An 18,452-nucleotide genomic window follows, 5' to 3' on the forward strand; every position below is an offset into this window, starting at 1 on the left:
ATAAAATTTAAACAGAAATAAATCCACAGTTATAGTTGGAGGTTTCAATACTCTTCTCTCAACATCTGAGATCAATATCTGATACAACAAGTAAACATAAAACCAGCAAAGATACAGTAGACTTGAACAACACTATCAATCAATTTGAATCAATTAACATTTATAGAATACGCCACCAAACAACAGCTAAATACACAATCTTCTCAAGTGCACATAAAATATTTATCAAAACAGACCACACTCAGGACCATAAAATTTAAAGGGATGTTGCTAAAGCAGAGCTTTAGGAGAAACGTACAGCACTAAACACTTATATTACAAAAGAGGAAAGATCACAAAGACATTACAAGGACACAAGACATTACAGATAAAGGTCAAAGACATCGGAAGACAACTACAGACCAATTTCCCTCTTGAAAATAGATGCAAAAATTCCAAACAAAATTTTAACACATCATATCCAACAATATTTTATAAAGACAGTAAACAATACTTTATAAAGACAGTATATAATGACTAAGTGGGGTTTATCCTAGGAACGCAAAGTTGGTTTAACATTTAAAAATCAATGTAATTTGCCATATTAAAATAAACTAAAAGAGGAAAACGATGTAATCATTTCAAAAGATTCAGGAAAAGCATTTGACAAAATCCAACTTCTGTTTCTTATAAACTCTCAGCAAATGAGAAATAAAAAGGAACTTCTTCAATTTGATAAAAGTCATCTACAGAAACCTACAATTAACTTCATATTTAATGCTTTCCCCTTAAGATCAGGAAAACAAGGCTATCTGTTCATCGCTTACACTCAAATTTGTACTGGAGGTACTAGTCAATTGCAATAAGGCAAGAAAAAGATATAAAAGGCATCCATATTATAAAGGAAGACACAAACATGCTTTTATTCACAGACCACATGCTCATCTATGTAGAAAATCTAATGGAATCTAAAGAAACAACAAAACCTACCAGAACAAATGAATTTATCAAGGCAGCAGGATACACGAATGACAAAAGAAAAATGATTGTATTTCTATATGGTAGCAATGAACAATCAAAAATTAAATTTACAAAAACAATAGCATGCACAAGGAATAAGTAAATGAGAAATATATTGTGTTCATGGGTGGAAGGCAATACTGTTAGGAATTCAACAGCATTCTGATTAAAATCTCAGTAAGCATTTTTGTACAAATTACTTCATGTAAAATTCACAAGGGTATGATAAACAGCAAAAATAGTCAAAAGAACAAAGATGGAGGATTAACACTATCTGATTTCAAGACTTATTAGAAAGCTACAATAATCAAGACAGTGTCATACTAACATTAAAGTAGACAAATAGATCAGTGGAACAGAAAAAGAATCCAGAAATAAGCACATAACGTATACAGACAACTGACTTTTGACAAAAGTGCAAAAGTAATTAAGTGGAGAAAGGACAGTCTTTTCAACAAATACAAAAACAATTAAACATGCATATTCAAAAACTGAACTTTGATCTATGCTCTGTTTCATACAAATAAATTAACTCAAATGTACGACAGTAAATCTGAAACTTAAAAATATAAACCTTCTCTAACACAGGAGTCTACCTGTGTGACCTTGAGCCATCAAAAGCAAAGTCCATAAAAGAACAACTTCAAATTGGACTTCATTACAATTTAAAACTTTTGCTCTTCAAAAGATAATGCTAAGAGAATAAGCCACAGACTGCAAAAAAATATTTGAAAAACATATATATGGATAAAGGACTTGCACCTGAAATATATAAAGAACTCTTAAAACACAATAATAAGAAAGCAAACAACCTAATTTTTTTTAATGGGCAAAAATTTCAGACAGACATTTAATCAAAGATGACATATCAATGGCAAATAAGCACATAAAAAGATGCTCAACACCATTAGGGAAATGAAAATTAAAACCACAAGATACAAATACCTATTAGAATGGCTAAAATTAAAAGACTGTACCAAGCATTGGTAAGGATGTAGAAGAACTGAAATGTTCATACATTGATGATGAGAATGTGGAAAACTATAGGCCCTTTGGAAAACAGTTCGACAATTAAATGTACACCTACCATATAAACCAGCCATTCCATTCCCAGGAGAAATGAGAGCATAAATCTATACAAAGGTTTGTACACAAATGTTTATAGCATTTCACAACAGGTGAGTAGGTAAACTGTGATATATCCATACAATGGAATACTACTAAGCAAAAAAAGGAATGAAGTATTCATATGTGCTACAATATAAAAATTATGCTAGTGAAATAACCCATTAAAAAAGAGTACATACTGTATGATTCTATTTCTATAAAACTGTAGAAAATGCAAACTAATCTACAGTGACAAAAGGCAAATCAACGGCTATCTGGGGATAGAAAGGCAGATAACAGATATGTTCATTTTCTTGATTTGGTTGATAATTTCACAGGTATATACATATGTCAAAACTTATCAAATTGTATACCTTAAGTATGTGTACTTTATTATGTACATTATATATCAAAAGAGCTGTTAGAAATTACCTCTCTTATTACCCTTAAAGCCAGTGATGGTATATATCTTGACTGAACGTAAAAGGACGCTCTTCCAATAACTCTTTAATAGCTGATGCCCTAGAGAAATTCTGATAGTAATATTAGTGAAGGGGTACCCAGGGTCCACAGTACACATTAATAACAGAGTAAACAAGTATTCTATATCACACCATTAAAAGAAAAGAATACTTTGCCTTCCATGAATAAATTTATGAAGAGATTTCCCACTCTAAATCACAAATCAGATATCCATCCTAAATTAAATAATTCTACAGCTTAACCAAAGGGGACTATTTAGAGAGTTTAAAAAACAAAAATGGTAGTTTTATTTGCCTTAAAAACCTTTTCTAAAATTCAGGAAAAATTTAGATAATTTGCTATATTAAGAAAACAAATCTCTACAGCTATCCAAGGCAGAAGAAAATTTTAGTCCAACTTTAGTTTTAAGACCAACTCCTCCAAAAAAGACTTGAATACTTTTGTTAAGTAGCTTTGATAAACAAGGAGCCAAAAACTAAACATTCTTCTTTTTTCTTTGGCCACGCCACACAGCTTGCGGCACCTCATTCCCTGACCAGGACTAGAACCCGGGCCACAGCAGTGAAAGCCCAGAATCCTAACCACTAGGCCACCAGGGAACTCCCCTAAACATTCTTAATTTGAACAAATATTTAAAATTTTGATTATGGCATATATACATATATGAATGGTTGACTCTGTATGATAATTAAAAGAAAGAAAACCCAAGCAACCTCACTTACCTATTTTGTTCCTCCAGTTTAGCCAGGAGTTCTAAGTCGTCTGGACTCAACTGTGACGGGGAAGATGGTGAAAGGGCTGGCGTTGACAGTGTGGTAGATGAGGATGTAGTGTGTAATGAAGCAGATGGACTTGCCACCTGACTGGCCATCTGACTGACTGTATGTGACACTGTGTTCTTCACCCATGAGAGAGTAGAACTCAACTTTTCTGCAACCTTGTCTGTCGCCACCTAAGGATAAAAATAATAGTTGCATACGTCAATTGTATTGTATGCATTATCAAGAATTTGATAATCCTGGTTAGTTTTACTTTATAACCACCATCAGAATATTTTCTTTGAGTTAATAAAGGTAAAACCTGTTTTAGCAATGATTGTCCTAACATACAGCTTTTGGAAACTCCTTATTTCAGTTCTGCAACATGAACAAATTAGAACAATGTTTTCCAAACTACAGGCTAAAATCCATCAGGGAGTGATAAAATCAATTTAATAGGTAACACCACCGTTTTTAAAAAATGAAAAAGAGCAGAAAGTGTCAATGTAAAGGTATGTTGTCTTATAAAATTTCTGTCTCAGTTGCGTATATGTATTAAAACTACATACTACATGTATGTTGAGTTGGGATATGAAATATATTCTTTATTTGGGTTACAGTCAAAAACATTTGCAAGCCGAGGAACTAAAACATGTCCATTAGGTGATGAGGACAGGGAAATCCTATATGACCAACAATTCAACAAAAACTGGGCTTAGTATAAATAAGATGAAATGAGACTCATGATGTATCTTCAAACCACTAAAGAGTATTTTTATTGAAGAGGATTTAGCTCTAGAAGAACAAAATTATGATAAATGATTGATTTAACAGAGTAAGAGAGGTTCAGGTACAATTTTCAAATAGCTAGAACTAGTCAGAAATAGAATGGGATGCCTAGAAAGAGTAGACATTTCCTACCAATGGCTACAATTAAGAATCCATAACACAACATTGTAAAGCAACCATACTCCAATAAAAATTTTTTTAAAAAATTCATTATAAGAGTCAACATGGAAACCTAAATGTCCCCTGACAGATGAATGCATAAAGAAGATGTGGTACATATATACAATGGAATACTACTCAGCCATAAAAAGAATGAAATAATGCCATTTGCAGCAACATGGATGCAGCTACAGATTATCATATTAAGTGAAGTCAGAAAGAGAATAACAAATACCATATGATATCACTTATATGTGGAATCTAAAATATGACACAAATGAACATATCTATGAAACAGACTCAAGAACATAGAGAATAGACTGGTGGTTGCCAAGAGGGACAGGGTTAGGGGAGGGGTGAAGTAGAGTGGGAGTTTGGGATTAGCAGATGCAAACTGGTATATATAGAATGGATAAACAACAAGGTCTTACTGTATAGCACAGGGAACTATATTTAATATCCTGTGATAAACCATAATGGAAAAGAATATGAAAAAGAATGTTTAAAAAAATTAATGAGTCAAAAGTCAAGAGTTGGTTGAAGATGAGATTCTGTTTTAGATGGGCAACCAGGACTAAAAAAGCCTTTCAAATCCCTCCCATCTCTAAGATTCAATGAACTATACAAACGTCTATATATTCTTCATAAATCATGCCAAAGTCCTAAGCAGATATGCCTACAGCAAATTCATTTGAAACACAAAATATACATAAGTAATATTCAAACAGGCATTATCACTTCAGTAATGAAAAACAATGTGAACAATAACCATATTTGAATATCTATATAAAACTAAACATTCTTAATTTGAGTTTACAAAATAAGGTACAGTAGTTTTTTAAGGGATTATACTTTTTTGAAACTATCACAAAAAGAGCTTTTTTTTTTTTTTAACAGATCTTTATAGGAGTACAGCTGCTTCACAATACTGTGTTAGTTTCTGTTGTACAACAAAGTGAATCAGCCATATGCATACATAAACCCCATATCCCCTCCCTCTTGAGCCTCCCTATCCCACCCCTCTAGGTCGTCAAAAAGCACCAAGCTGATCTCCCTGTGCTATGTGGCTGCTTCCCACTAGCTAACTATTTTATATTTGGTAGTGTATGTATGTCGATGCTACTCTCACTTCACCCCAGAGTGAAGATAAGTCAGAAAAAGAAAAAGAGCTTCTTGATTGTGAAGTTCTTAGACAAAAACTATGAAGTGCTTTTTTTTTTTTCCTGCTGTACGCGGGCCTTTCTCTGTTGTGGCCTCTCCCGTTGCGGAGCACAGGCTCCGGACGCGCAGGCTCAGCGGCCATGACTCACGGGGCCAGTAGCTCCGCGGCATGTGGGATCTTCTCAGACCGGGGCACGAACTCGCGTCCCCTGCATCGTCAGGCGGACTCTCAACCACTGCGCCACCACGGAAGCCCCTATGAAGTGCTTTTACGTGCTTTGAGAAGATCTTAAATTTTATGCAACAGAAAATGACTAAAGCACTATAAAGTTGTTTTCTAGATAGACATATTCTCAGCTAACCTTGGTTACATACAGCAACTTATACACATAAAAATTAAACACCGACTTATATACACAAATAAAAATGCCACCTAGACTATCTTAGCAGATACTACTCTCTCCTCATGGGTTGTCCAAGTCTTTCCTTCTCACTTCATCAACACATACATGTCCCCAATTCCTCCACCTCACCCAGAAGCAGAAAAATTCAATGTAGGGAAAAGGAATTCTAAGGTCATAGTTATGCCACTCAATGTGAGGCTGAACTTCTGAGACAAAGATTTGATTACAAGTGAATAGGGGCAAGAGTTTCATTAACTTAAAGATACCTCTCATTTTCTTTTCATTTTCAGTAACTTTTTCATTTTAGAACTTACTTTCCTTGGAATGGCATTATAGAAGGGATCAGGGAGCTCTTACTGTTGAGGGAAGAACCCCCAAGAAAGACAAGCAGGATGAAGTAGGTGAACCAAGGAAAAGAAGTATGGGGACGATCATTTAGGCTTCCAGGCCAAAAAAAAAAGTCCTCGCCAATGAATAGACCAGCAGCACAGTTTATTAAGGCAAAAGGCCAGATAGTAACAAAATAATTTAGCCAGAACTTCCTTTGTACCAGGAAATGGTAAGAGCCATGGCAGACAACAAGACAGCCTGTTGTAGTTTGTTATCCTATTGATTTTCTCTACTCAGTTACAACTACAAATTCAATTGTGAAGATGGCACTAATTTGCATCCCACAAGCACACTATATTGTAAAACAGAAAACCTAACACATAAAATTTACAGAAAAATGTTACCCTTTACTAACACTGATGACAAATTTCAAATATACTCACAACTTTCAAAAATTAATGCTAAAAAAAAAAATTAATGCTTACAACAAGGACCTACTGTATATATAGCACAGGGAACGATATTCAGTATATTGTAATAATCTATAAGGGAAAAGAATCTGAAAAAAAAAAGAATCAAAGGATCACTTTGATTTATACACCATAAACACTATAAATCAACTAACTTCAATCTTAAAATTGAAGTATATGGAAATAAATACGGAAAAAATTTTTTAAAGAAAGAATTAATGCTTTACATTTCCATTATATAAAAGTTCTCTACTCAAGCTAACTGTAGCTAAGCAAAAGACACCTATTATTTGCTTTGTTTTTAAAAATAAATTTAACACACCCTTTCTGCACACTGTAGCAACAGGCTTCCATTTAAAAAATTTGGAATAACCCGGAGCACAATCCTGACATCCTTTCAACCTTGATGAAATGAGATTCAGTCTATAACTACTGAAGGCTCAACAACCCATCTTTACAATTTAAAATTCTTAAATATAACTGGAGTATTTAATTGCAGTTGCACTTTAATAAAGTTTAATTCTCATGGTTCTAGAAATCCCACAGGATGAGTTATTTTTCATATATCATCATGTCCTATTTTTCCTTTAACTCTACTTTTCCAAATCTCTAACCTGCCACCTCTAAACCTCTTTCCCTCATCCTATGGTAAACTGAGGTCATGAGGACACAATAAATCTGACAACGCAATTATGTCACAAAGGTTGTCACAAAGTTCCTGTCTACCTCATAGAGGTGTTATGCATTTATTTTTAAACATGAACATACTTTGGAAAGATTAAAACCATCATTAAAAAGGCTTAGTAATCAGACACAAAAGGCCATACATCGTATGATTCCATTTACATAAAATGTCCAGAATAGGCAAATCCAGAGACAGAAAGTAGTTGGGTGGCTTGGAGGGACTGTAGGAGGGGGGATGGGGAATGACTGCTAATGGGTACAGAGTTTCTTCCTAGAGTGATGAAAATGCTCTGGGATTGGACTGCAGTGACAGTTATATGAACCTGTGAATATACTAAATGCCACTGAACTGTACACTTGAAACGAGTGAATTTTATGGTATGTGAATTATATCTCAATTTTAAAAGCGCTTAGTCAATCTGAAAAGTCTACATAATGTATAATTCCAACTATATGACATTCTGGAAAAGGCAAAATTATGGAGACAGTAAAAAGATCAGGATTTGGGCGAGGGAAGGGACAAACAAGCAGAACACAGAGGATTTTTAGGGTAGTGAAAATGCTCTGAATGATACAAAAATGGTAGATACATGTCATTATACATTTGTCCAAGCCCACAGAATGTAAACCATCAAGCGTGAACTATAATATAAACTATGGACTGGATGATTATAATGTGTCAACATAGTATCATCAATTGTAACACAGGTACCACCCTGGTAGTGAATGCTGATAATGGGGGATGGGTCTGCATGTGTAGGGATAAGGGGTAGATGGGAAATCTCTGTGCTTTCCACTCAATTTTGCTGTGAACCAAAAACTGCTCTTAAAAAATAAAATACTAATAAAATTAATTAAATAAGTTAAGTAAAAGCCTTAGATATTACTATAATATTTGAATAGGATCTCCCATGAGAAACAATCATGGTTCCTTTATCACTTTATATTTTATTAGAACTTATAAAGATGCTCTTAACTCCCCAAAAGGACTGTTTTTAAAGATTCCAATTTTAGATCCAAAATCTAAAATACTCTAAAGCAGGTATCACTACTTTCCCCATTGTAAAAGTGATGACACTTTTTAAATGATGACCCAGAGAGGTAACACAACTTTTATATTAGAAAGCTATTAAGAGTGGAACGTAGACAGTCTGGTTCGAGATTCTCTGCTCTTAACCACTGTCAAGAGTGAATAAGACCCGTGATTTCCCCGGTGGTCCAGTGGGTAAGACACCACACTCCCAATGCAGGGGACCCGGGTTTGATCCCTGGTCGGGGAACTAGATCCCGCATGCATACCCCAACTGAGAGGTAGCATGCCACAATTAAGAGTCAGCGTGCTGCAACTAAGAAACGTGTGTGCTGCAACTACGAGCCTGCATGCTGCAACGAAGATCCTGCAATGCCTCAACTAAGACCCGGTGCCACCCAAAATAAATAAATAAATAAATGTTAAAACAACAACAACAAAATAAAGTGTACAATTCAATGGTTAAAAAAAAGAAAAAAAACAAGAGTGTATTAGACCAAAAGTTGGCAAGAGATGTAGTCACTAATGACCTCAATTAATCCCTTCCACAGTGAAGGAAGCAGAAACCAGATTACAGAAGGTTGAGGACCATCTTAGAGAATTAGGAGCTGCAAAATAATCCCATTTCTATCACCATGACCTTTATTCTTGAGACAGCTTGATTCAGTCTGATTCCTGAAGGCTGGAGGTTCCAGTAAATTGGTCAGGATTTTACTATGTAACAAACCTTACTTTCCAAAAATGCCTTCAAACACACTAACTTCAGTTGATTTTATGAAACAAAGAAAAAATTGATACAATTCAGATAACTAGACTCTTTTTTTTTTTTTTCTATCATTTTGCAGTTACTTTGTTTTATAGTATCAAGGCTGGGACTTCCCTGGCGGTCCAGTGGTTAAGACTCCGTGCTGCCAATTCAGGGGGCATGGGTTCAATCCCTGGTCGGAGAACTAAGATCTCAGATGCCGTGTGGTGTGGCCAAAAAAAAAAAAAAAAAAAAAAAAAAATCAAGGCTGATTCAACAATTTAGCATTTTTTTTAGGACTTTTCAAAACAACTAGTATTAACGCTTTTTTTTTTTGGCCATGCCAAATATATACATATATGTATATGTGTATATATAGATATATATATCTATATATACACATATATATGTATATATTTACATATATTCAGAATAGATAAGGAACTCCTAAAATCAACAACTCAAACAATCCCATGAAAAATGGGCAAAGGACATTTCTCCAAAGATATACAAATGGCCAATAAGCATAACAGGCATATGAAAAGATGCTCAACATCACTAATTAGGGAATGCAAACCAAAGCCACAATAAGATACCACTTCACACACATTAGGATAGCTGTTTTTTTATTTTATACTGGAGTATAGCTGATTAACAATGTCATGTTAGTTTCAGTTGTACAGCAGAGTGATTCACTTACACATGATTACATATACATGTATCTATTCATGTACACACTGCTATATTTAAAATAGATAACCAACAAGGACTTACTGTACAGCACAGGGAACTCTGCTCAATACTCTGTATTAACCTAAATGGAAAAGGAATTTGAAAAAGAATAGGACAGCTACTATAAAAATTAAAATTAAAAAAATAAAAACGTAAAATAACAAGTATTGGCATTGCTGATAGGAATGTCAAGTGGTAAGAAAGTACAGCTGCTGTGGAAACAAATATGATGGTTTCTCAAAAAACTGAACATAGGATTACCATATAACCCAGCAATTCCACTTCTGGGTATGTACACAAAAGGATTAAAAGCAGGGATATTTGTATATCCAAGTTCGTAGCAGCATTATTCACAACATCCAAATGGCAGAAGCAACTCAAGTGCTCATCAATGAATAAATGGATTTTTTAAATGTACTATAGGGACTTCCCTGGTGGCGCAGTGGTTAAGAATCCACCTGCCAATGCAGGTGACACGGGTTCGAGCCCTGGTCCAGGAAGATCCCACATGCCACAGAGCAACTAAGCCCATGCGCCACTACTGAGCCTGCACTCTAGAGCCCATGAGCCACAACTACTGAGCCCGCGTGCCACAACTACTAAAGCCCGCACACCACCACGAAGAGTAGCCCCAGCTCGCAGCAACTTAAGAAAGCCCGCATGCAGCAATGAAGACCCAACACAGCCAAAAATAAATAAATAAATCAAATCAAAAAAAAAAAAGTACTATATACACATTGTTACGTGTAATGGAGTATTATTTGGCCTTAAAAAGGAAGAAAATTCTGACATATGCTACATGAATGAACCCTTAAGGCATTATTTTAAGTGAAATAAGCCAGTCACAAAATGACAAATATTCTATGATTCCACTTATATGAGGTACCAAGAGTAGTCAAATTCATAGAGACAGAAAGTAGATTGGCTGCCAGGGAAGTGGGGAGTGGGGAGTTTAATGGGTACTCTGGAGATGGAGTGATGACGGTCATACAACAATGTGAATGTACTTAATGCCACTGAACTGTACACTTAAAAACGCTTAAAATGTGGAACTTCCCTGGTGGCGCAGTGGTTAAGAATCCGCCTTCCAATGCAGGGGTCACAGGTTTGAACCCTGGTCCAGGGAGATCCCACATGCTGCAGAGCAACTAAGCCCATGCGCCATAACTACTGAGCCTGCGCTCTAGAGCCTGTGAGCCACAACTACTGACCCCGCGTGCCACTACTACTGAAGTCCGCGCGCCTAAAGCTGGTGCTCCACAACAAGAGAAGCCCACGCTCACAACGAAGAGTAGCCCCTGCTCACCACAACGAGAGAAAGCCTGCATGCAGCAACAAAGACCCAACGCAGCCAAAAATAAATAAAGAAAATAAATTTATTTTTTTAAAAATGCTTAAAATGGTAACTTTTTTGTTATGTACAGTTGGTCCTTGAACAACATGGATTTGAACTGCATGGGTCCGCTTATACAGATTTTTTGCAATAAATATGTACTACAGTACTACAAGATCTGCGGTTGTTTGAATCCGAGGATGCAGAACCATGAATACAGAGTTCCAGCTGTAAAGTCATACATGGATTTTCAACTGTGGGAGGGTCGATGCCCTTAACTGCTGTGTTATTCAAGGGTCAACAGTGTATTTTATCATAATTAAATGAAAAAAAGAAATTTACATCTTTCATTCCTTATATTAGTAATCTGTGTCTTTCTCTCTTTTGGTCTTTGTTAGACTGGCTAGAGGTCTATCAATTTTATCAATCTTTTCAAAGAACCAGCTTTTAGTTTTGTTGATTTTCTGTTATTGTCTTCCTGTTTTTGGTTTTATTTATTTATGCTCTAATTTTTATTCCTTTCTTCCACTTGCTTAAGGCTTATATTGCTCTTTTTCTCTGGTGCTCTAAGCTGGAAGCTTAGAAACTCATTTTATATCTTTCTTCTTTTCTAACATATACATTCCATGCTCTAAACTAATCTCTAAGCACTGCTTTTGCTGCTTTCCATTTTCCTTTATTTCAAAATATTTTAAATTTTTCTTTGGACTTTTTTTTTGATCCATGTGTTATTTAAAAGTGTGTTGTTTAATCTCCAAATATTTTCAGATTTTCCAACTAACTTTGTCTTATTTCTAACTTAATTCCATTGTGGTCTAAGAGCACATGTTCAGGTATGTTTTATGACCCAGAATATAGTGCATCTTGAAGACTGTTACATGTGAGCCTGAAAAGAATGTATATTCAGTGGTTGTCAGATAAACATCATTAAATACACTTGACTGATGGTACCGTTCAGCTATATCCTTACTGATTTTCTGCCTCTGCTGTATCTATAAATTACTGAAAGACAGGTGCTGAAGTCTCCAACCATAACAGTGAATGTATCTATTTCTCCTTGAAGTTCTATCAGTTTTTGCCTAATAAACCATGTCTTTTAGGAGACTTGACCCCTTTATCAATACATAATGTCTGAACATTTTCCTTCTCAAGTCTGCTTTGCCTGAAATTAATATAGCTACTCCAGCTTTCTATAGATTATACAAAAAAGTAAATAAATAATTCATACAATACATGGGTGGGTTTGAAGGCCATCTGGTTTCCAGTTTCTGGCTGTTTTTGCCTGGGTTATTTCCCTTACCTTCCTGGAAATACAATTTTGCATTTAAAAAGATGTTTGCATTTCTAGATGCTTTATATAGGAAGAGTTTTTCTAAGCTATGTAGTGAACCGTACTGCTAAAAGCTGAAGTCCTATAGATTAGGTGAATTTTTTTTTTATTATAGAACTTCTCAGAGACATAACTATAGAAGGTAGAGGAATGTACTTTCCAAACTTAACTGCCCGTAAATCCTTTTTTCACCATTATCTGCAAAACATATTCTGAGAAATGCTGTTTCCAAACAGTATTCATTCTTTAAGGCATTTGTAACTTCGTGTTCTCACCTTTCCCTTCATTTCTATGGTACATTTTGTCTATATAGTCAGTCCTCTGTAAACGGTGGTCCCACATCCACCAATTCAACAAACCATGGATAGAAAATATTGAGGGGAAAAAAAATTCCAGAAAGTTCCAAACAGCAAAACTTGAATTTGCCCCTCACTGGCAACTATGTACACAGAATTTACATTTTATTAAGTATTATAAATAATCTATATAAGATTGAAAGTATTCAGAGATGTGCATAGGTTTTATGCAAATACTGCGCCAATGAGTATCCCAGAATTTTGGTCTACAGGGGTCCTGGAATCAATCCCCTGAAGATACTGAGAACGACTGTACTGAATATTTTGATATTCATTAGTAAAGTAATACCAGTTAATATTTACTGAGTGCTTATACTCAGATACTTGATGATATCACCTAATTTAACCTCCAACCCTATGGTATACGTGTCATATTGCCCTTATATTGTTACATTATTAACCATTTAGATGTACTGCCTCTTAGTTCCTTAAAAAATAAAAAGAATATTTCATATATATTCATATTGTCACCAAAAAGAGTATAATAGGTCAAAGAGACTACTCTCTACTTTTCATGAATCCTCTTGATGACTTAAGAACAAACCTATGTGTACAGTAATCAAAACAGAATGGTACTGGCACAAAAACAGATACATAGATCAATGGAATAGAATAGAGAGCCCAGAAATAAACCCATGCACCTACGGTCAATTAAACTATGACAAAGGAGGCAAGAATATACTATGGAGAAAAGACAGTTTGTTCAACAGTGATCCTGGGAAAACTGGACAGCCACATGTCAAACAATGAGGTTAGAACATTCCTTCATACCATACACAAAAACAAACTCAAATATAAGACCTGAAACCATAAAACTCCTAGAAGAAACACTCTTTGACATAAATCGTAGCAGTATTTTCTTGTGGCACTCTCCTAAGGCAAAAGAAATAAAAACAAAAATAAACAAATGTAACTTGATTAAACTTAGAAGCTTTTGCACAGCAAAGGAAACCACTGACCAAACAAAAAGAACACCTATGGAATGGGAGAAAGTATTTGCAAATGATGTGAAAGACAAGAGGTTAATATCCAAAATACACAAATAGCTTCATACAACTCAAAGTTGAAAAAAAAAACCCAACCCAATCAAAAAATGAGCAGAAGATCTGATTAGACATTTCTCCAAAGAAGTCATACATATGGCTAACAGGCACATGAAAAGATGCTCAGCATTGCTAATTATTAGAGACATGCAAAGCAAAACCACGATGACATACATCATCAAAAAGTCTACAAATAGGGACTTCCCTGGTGGGCCAGAGGATAAGACTCCATGTGTCCAATGCAGGGGGCACGGGTTCGATCCCTGGTCTGTGAACTGAGATCCTACATGCCACACAGCACGGCCAAAAAATAAAACAAAAATTTTTTGTTAAATAGTTGAGTTGGGGGACGCCTTCAAGATGGCGGAGGAGTAAGACATGGAGATCACCTTCCTCCCCACAATACATCAAAACTACAGCTACATGTGGAACAACTCCTATAGAACACCTACTGAACGCTGGCAGAAGACCTCAGACTTCCCAAAAGTCAAGAAACTCCCCACCTACCTGGGTAAGGCAAAAGAAAAAAGGAAAAACAGGGACAAAAGAATAGGGATGGGACCTGCACCTCGGGGAGGGAGCTGTGAAAAAGGAAAAGTTTCCACACACTAGGAAGCCCCTTCACTGGCAGAGACAGGGGGTGGGCAAGGGGGAAGCTTCAGAGCCACGGAGGAGAGCACAGCAAGAGGGGTGCAAAGGACAAAGTGGAGAGATTCCTGCACAGAGGATCGCTGCGGACCAGCACTCACCAGCCTGAGAGGCTTGTCTGCTCACCCACCAGGGCAGGTGGGGGCTGGGAGCTGAGGCTCAGGCTTCAGAGGTCGGATCCCAGGGAGAGAACTGGGGTTGGCTGCGTGAAGACAGCCTGAATGAGGTTAGCGCACCACAGCTAGCCAGGAGGGAGTCCGGGAAAAACTCTGGACCTGCCTAAGAGGCAAGAGGTGCACCTCGGGGTGCACGAGGAGAGGGAATCCAGAGCACTGCCAAAACAAGCTCCAGAGACGGGCGCGAGCCGTGGATATCAGCGTGGACACCAGAGACGGGCATGAGACCGTCTGCTTCTTGGTCTGCTGCAGCCACCAGGAAGCCTGTGTGCAAGCACAGGTCACTATCCACACCTCCCCTCCTGGGAGCAGGTGCAGCCTGCCACTGCCAGGGTCCCATGATCCAGGGACAACTTCCCTAGGAGAATCCACAGTGTGCCTCAGGCTGTTGCAACGTCACGCTGCCCTCTGCCACCGACCTCGCCCAGGCCTGAGTGAGCCAGAGCCCCCTAATCAGCTGCTCCTTTAACCCCGTCCTGTCTGGGCGGGGAACAGATGCCATCAGGCAACCTACATGCAGAGGTGGGGCCAAATCCAAAGCTGAACCACAGGAGCTGAGCAAACAAAGAAGAGAAAGGGAAATTTCTCCCAGCAACCTCAAGAGCAGTGGACTAAATGTCCACAGTCAACTCGATGTACCCTGCATCTGTGGAATACCTGAATAGACAATGAATCATCAAAAAATTAAGGTGGTGGACTTTGGAAGCAACTGTAGGCTTGCAGTTTCCTTTCTGAATATAATTTGTTTCTGGTTTTATGTTTATTTTAGTTTAGTATTTAGAGCTTATTATCACTGGTATATTTGTTTACTGATTTGGTTGCTCTCTGCCTTTTTAAAAATATATATATACATTTTTTTCCTTTTTCATTTTATGTGAGTGTGTTATGTGTATGCTTCTTTCTGAGGCTTTGTCTGTATAGCTTTGCTTTTGCCATTTGTCCTAGGGTTCTATCATTTTTTTTTTTTTTTTGCGGTACGCGGGCCTCTCACTGTTGTGGCCTCTCCCACTGCGGAGCACAGGCTCTGGACGCGCAGGCTCAGCGGCCATGGCTCACGGGCCCAGCCGCTCCGCGGCATGTGGGATCTTCCCGGACCGGGGCACGAACCTGTGTCCCCTGCATTGGCAGGCGGACTCTCAACCACTGCGCCACCAGGGAAGCCCTGACTATCATTTTTTGTTTCTGTTTTTTTAGTATAGATTTTAGCACTTGTTATCATTGGTGGATTTGTTTTTTGGTATGGTTGCTCTCTTCTTTCTCTCTTTTTTTAATTACTTTTTAATTTTTTTATTTTAACAATTTTTTCCATTTTAATAACATATTATTTACTTATTTCTTCTTTCTTTCTTTCTTTTTCTCACTCTTCTTCTGAGCCGTGTGGCTGACAGAGTCTTGGTACTCTGGCTGGGTGTCAGGCCTGAGCCCCTGAGGTGGGAGAGCCAAGCCGAGTTCAGGACACTGGTCCACCAGAGACCTCCTAGCCCCATGTAATATCAAATGGCAAAAGATCTCCCTGAGATCTCCATCTCAACACTAAGACCCAGCTCCACTCAATGAGCAGCAAGCTCCAGTGCTGGACACCCCATGCCAAACAACTAGCAAGACAGGAACACAACCTCACCCATTAGCAGAAAGGCTGCCTAAAATCATAATAAGATCACAGACACTCCAAAACACACCACCAGACATGGTCCTGCCCAACAGAAAGACAAGATCCAGCCTCATCCAACAGAACACAGGCACCAGTCTCCCCCACACCAGGAAGCCTACACAACCCACTGAACCAACCTTAGCCACTGGAAGCAGACACCAGAAACAACAGGAACTACTAACCTGAAACCTGCAAAAAGGAGACCCCAAACACAGTAAGTTAAGCAAAATGAGAAGACAGAGAAATACACAGCAGATGAAGGAGCAAGGTAAAAACCGACCAGACCAAACAAATGAAGAGGAAACAGGCAGTCTACCTGAAAAAGAATTCAGAGTAATGATAGTAAAGATGATACAAAATCTTGGAAACAGAATGGAGAAAATACAAGAAACGTTTAACAAGGACCCAGAAGAACTAAACAGCAAACAAACAATGATGAACAACAAATAAATGAAATTAAAAATTCTCTAGAACAAATCAATAGCAGATACCTGAGGCAGAAGAAGGGATAAGTGACCTGGAAGATAAGATAGTGGAAATAACTACCACAGAGCAGAATAAAGAAAAAAGAATGAAAAGAATTGAGAACAATCTCAGAGACCTCTGGGACAACATTCAACGCACCAACATTCAAATTATAGGGGTCCCAGAAGAAGAGGAGAAAAAGAAAGGGACTGAGAAAATATTTGAAGAGATTATAGTTCAAAACTTCCTTAATATGGGAAAGGAAATAGTCAATCAAGTCCAGGAAGCACAGAGAGTTCCATACAGGATAAATCCAAGGAGAAACACACCAAGACACATACTAATCAAACTATCAAAACTTAAATACAAAGAAAAATATTAAAAGCAGAAAGGGTAAAATAACAAATAATACACAAGGGAATCCCCATAAGCTTAACAGCTGATCTTTCAGCAGAAGCTCTGCAAGCCAGAAGAGAGTGGCAGGGCATATTTAAAGTGATGAAAGGGAAAAACCTACAAGCAAGATTACTCTACCCAGCAAGGATCTCATTCAGATTCCATGGAGAAGTTGAAACCTTTACAGACAAGCAAAAAGCTAAGAGAATTCAGCACCATCAAACCAGCTTTACAACAAATGCTAAAGGAACTTCTCTAGGTAGGAAACACAAGAGAAGGAAAAGACCTACAATAACGAACCCAAAACAATTAAGAAAATGGTAATAGGAACATACATATCAATAACTACCTTAAATATAAATGGATTTAATGCTCCAACCAAAAGACACAGACTGGCTAAATGGATACAAAAACAAGACCTGTATATATGCTGTCTACAAGATACCCCCTTCAGACCTAGGGACACATACAGACTGAAAGTGAGGGGATGGCAAAACATATTCCATGCAAATGGAAATCAAAAGAAAGCTGGAATACCAATCCTCGAATCAGACAAAACAAGCTTTAAAATAAACACTATTACAAGAGACAAAGAAAGACACTACATAATGATAAAGGGATCAATCCAAGAGGAAGATATAACAATTGTAAATATTTATGCACCCAACATAGGAGCACCTCAATACATGAGGCAAATGCTAACAGCCATAAAAGGGGAAATCGACAGTAACACAATCATAGCAGGGGACTTTAACACCCCACTGTCACCAATGGACAGATCATCCAAAATGAAAATAAATAAGGAAAACACAAGCTTTAAATGATATATTAAACAAGATGGACTTAACTGATATTTATAGGACATTCCATCCAAAAACAACAGAATATACCTTCTTCTCAAGTGCTCATGGAACATTCTCCAGGACAGATCATACCTTGGGTCACAAATCAAGCCTTAGTAAATTTAAGAAAATTAAAATCTTATCAAGTATCTTTTCCGACCACAACACTTTGAGACTAGATATCAATTACAGGAAAAAATTTGTAAAAAAATACCAACACATGGAGGCTACACAATACACTACTAAATAACCAAAAGATCACTGAGGAAATCAAAGAGGAAATCAAAAAATACCTAGAAACAAATGACAATGAAAACACAGTGACCCAAAACCTATGGGATGCAGCAAAAGCAGTTCTAAG

At 37.1% G+C, this 18,452-nt stretch overlaps 1 protein-coding gene across 3 annotated transcripts in view; it reads right to left on the reverse strand.

Annotated features, from left to right (window-relative positions):
• The window catches only part of EVI5 (ecotropic viral integration site 5), a 206,187-nt gene that overhangs the window by 150,188 nt on the left and 37,547 nt on the right, over nucleotides 1–18,452 (reverse strand). For all 3 annotated transcript variants that reach the window (XM_024743628.1, XM_024743627.1, XM_024743626.1), the window contains exon 2: nucleotides 3,312–3,541. In XM_024743628.1, the coding sequence (XP_024599396.1) occupies nucleotides 3,312–3,460 (149 nt within the window). In that variant the 5' untranslated portion in view covers nucleotides 3,461–3,541. The remainder of the gene's footprint in view (nucleotides 1–3,311; nucleotides 3,542–18,452) is intronic.

This window comes from Neophocaena asiaeorientalis, unplaced genomic scaffold, assembly GCF_003031525.2.
Source record: "Neophocaena asiaeorientalis asiaeorientalis breed wild unplaced genomic scaffold, Neophocaena_asiaeorientalis_V1.1 scaffold317, whole genome shotgun sequence".
NCBI lineage: Eukaryota > Metazoa > Chordata > Mammalia > Artiodactyla > Phocoenidae > Neophocaena > Neophocaena asiaeorientalis.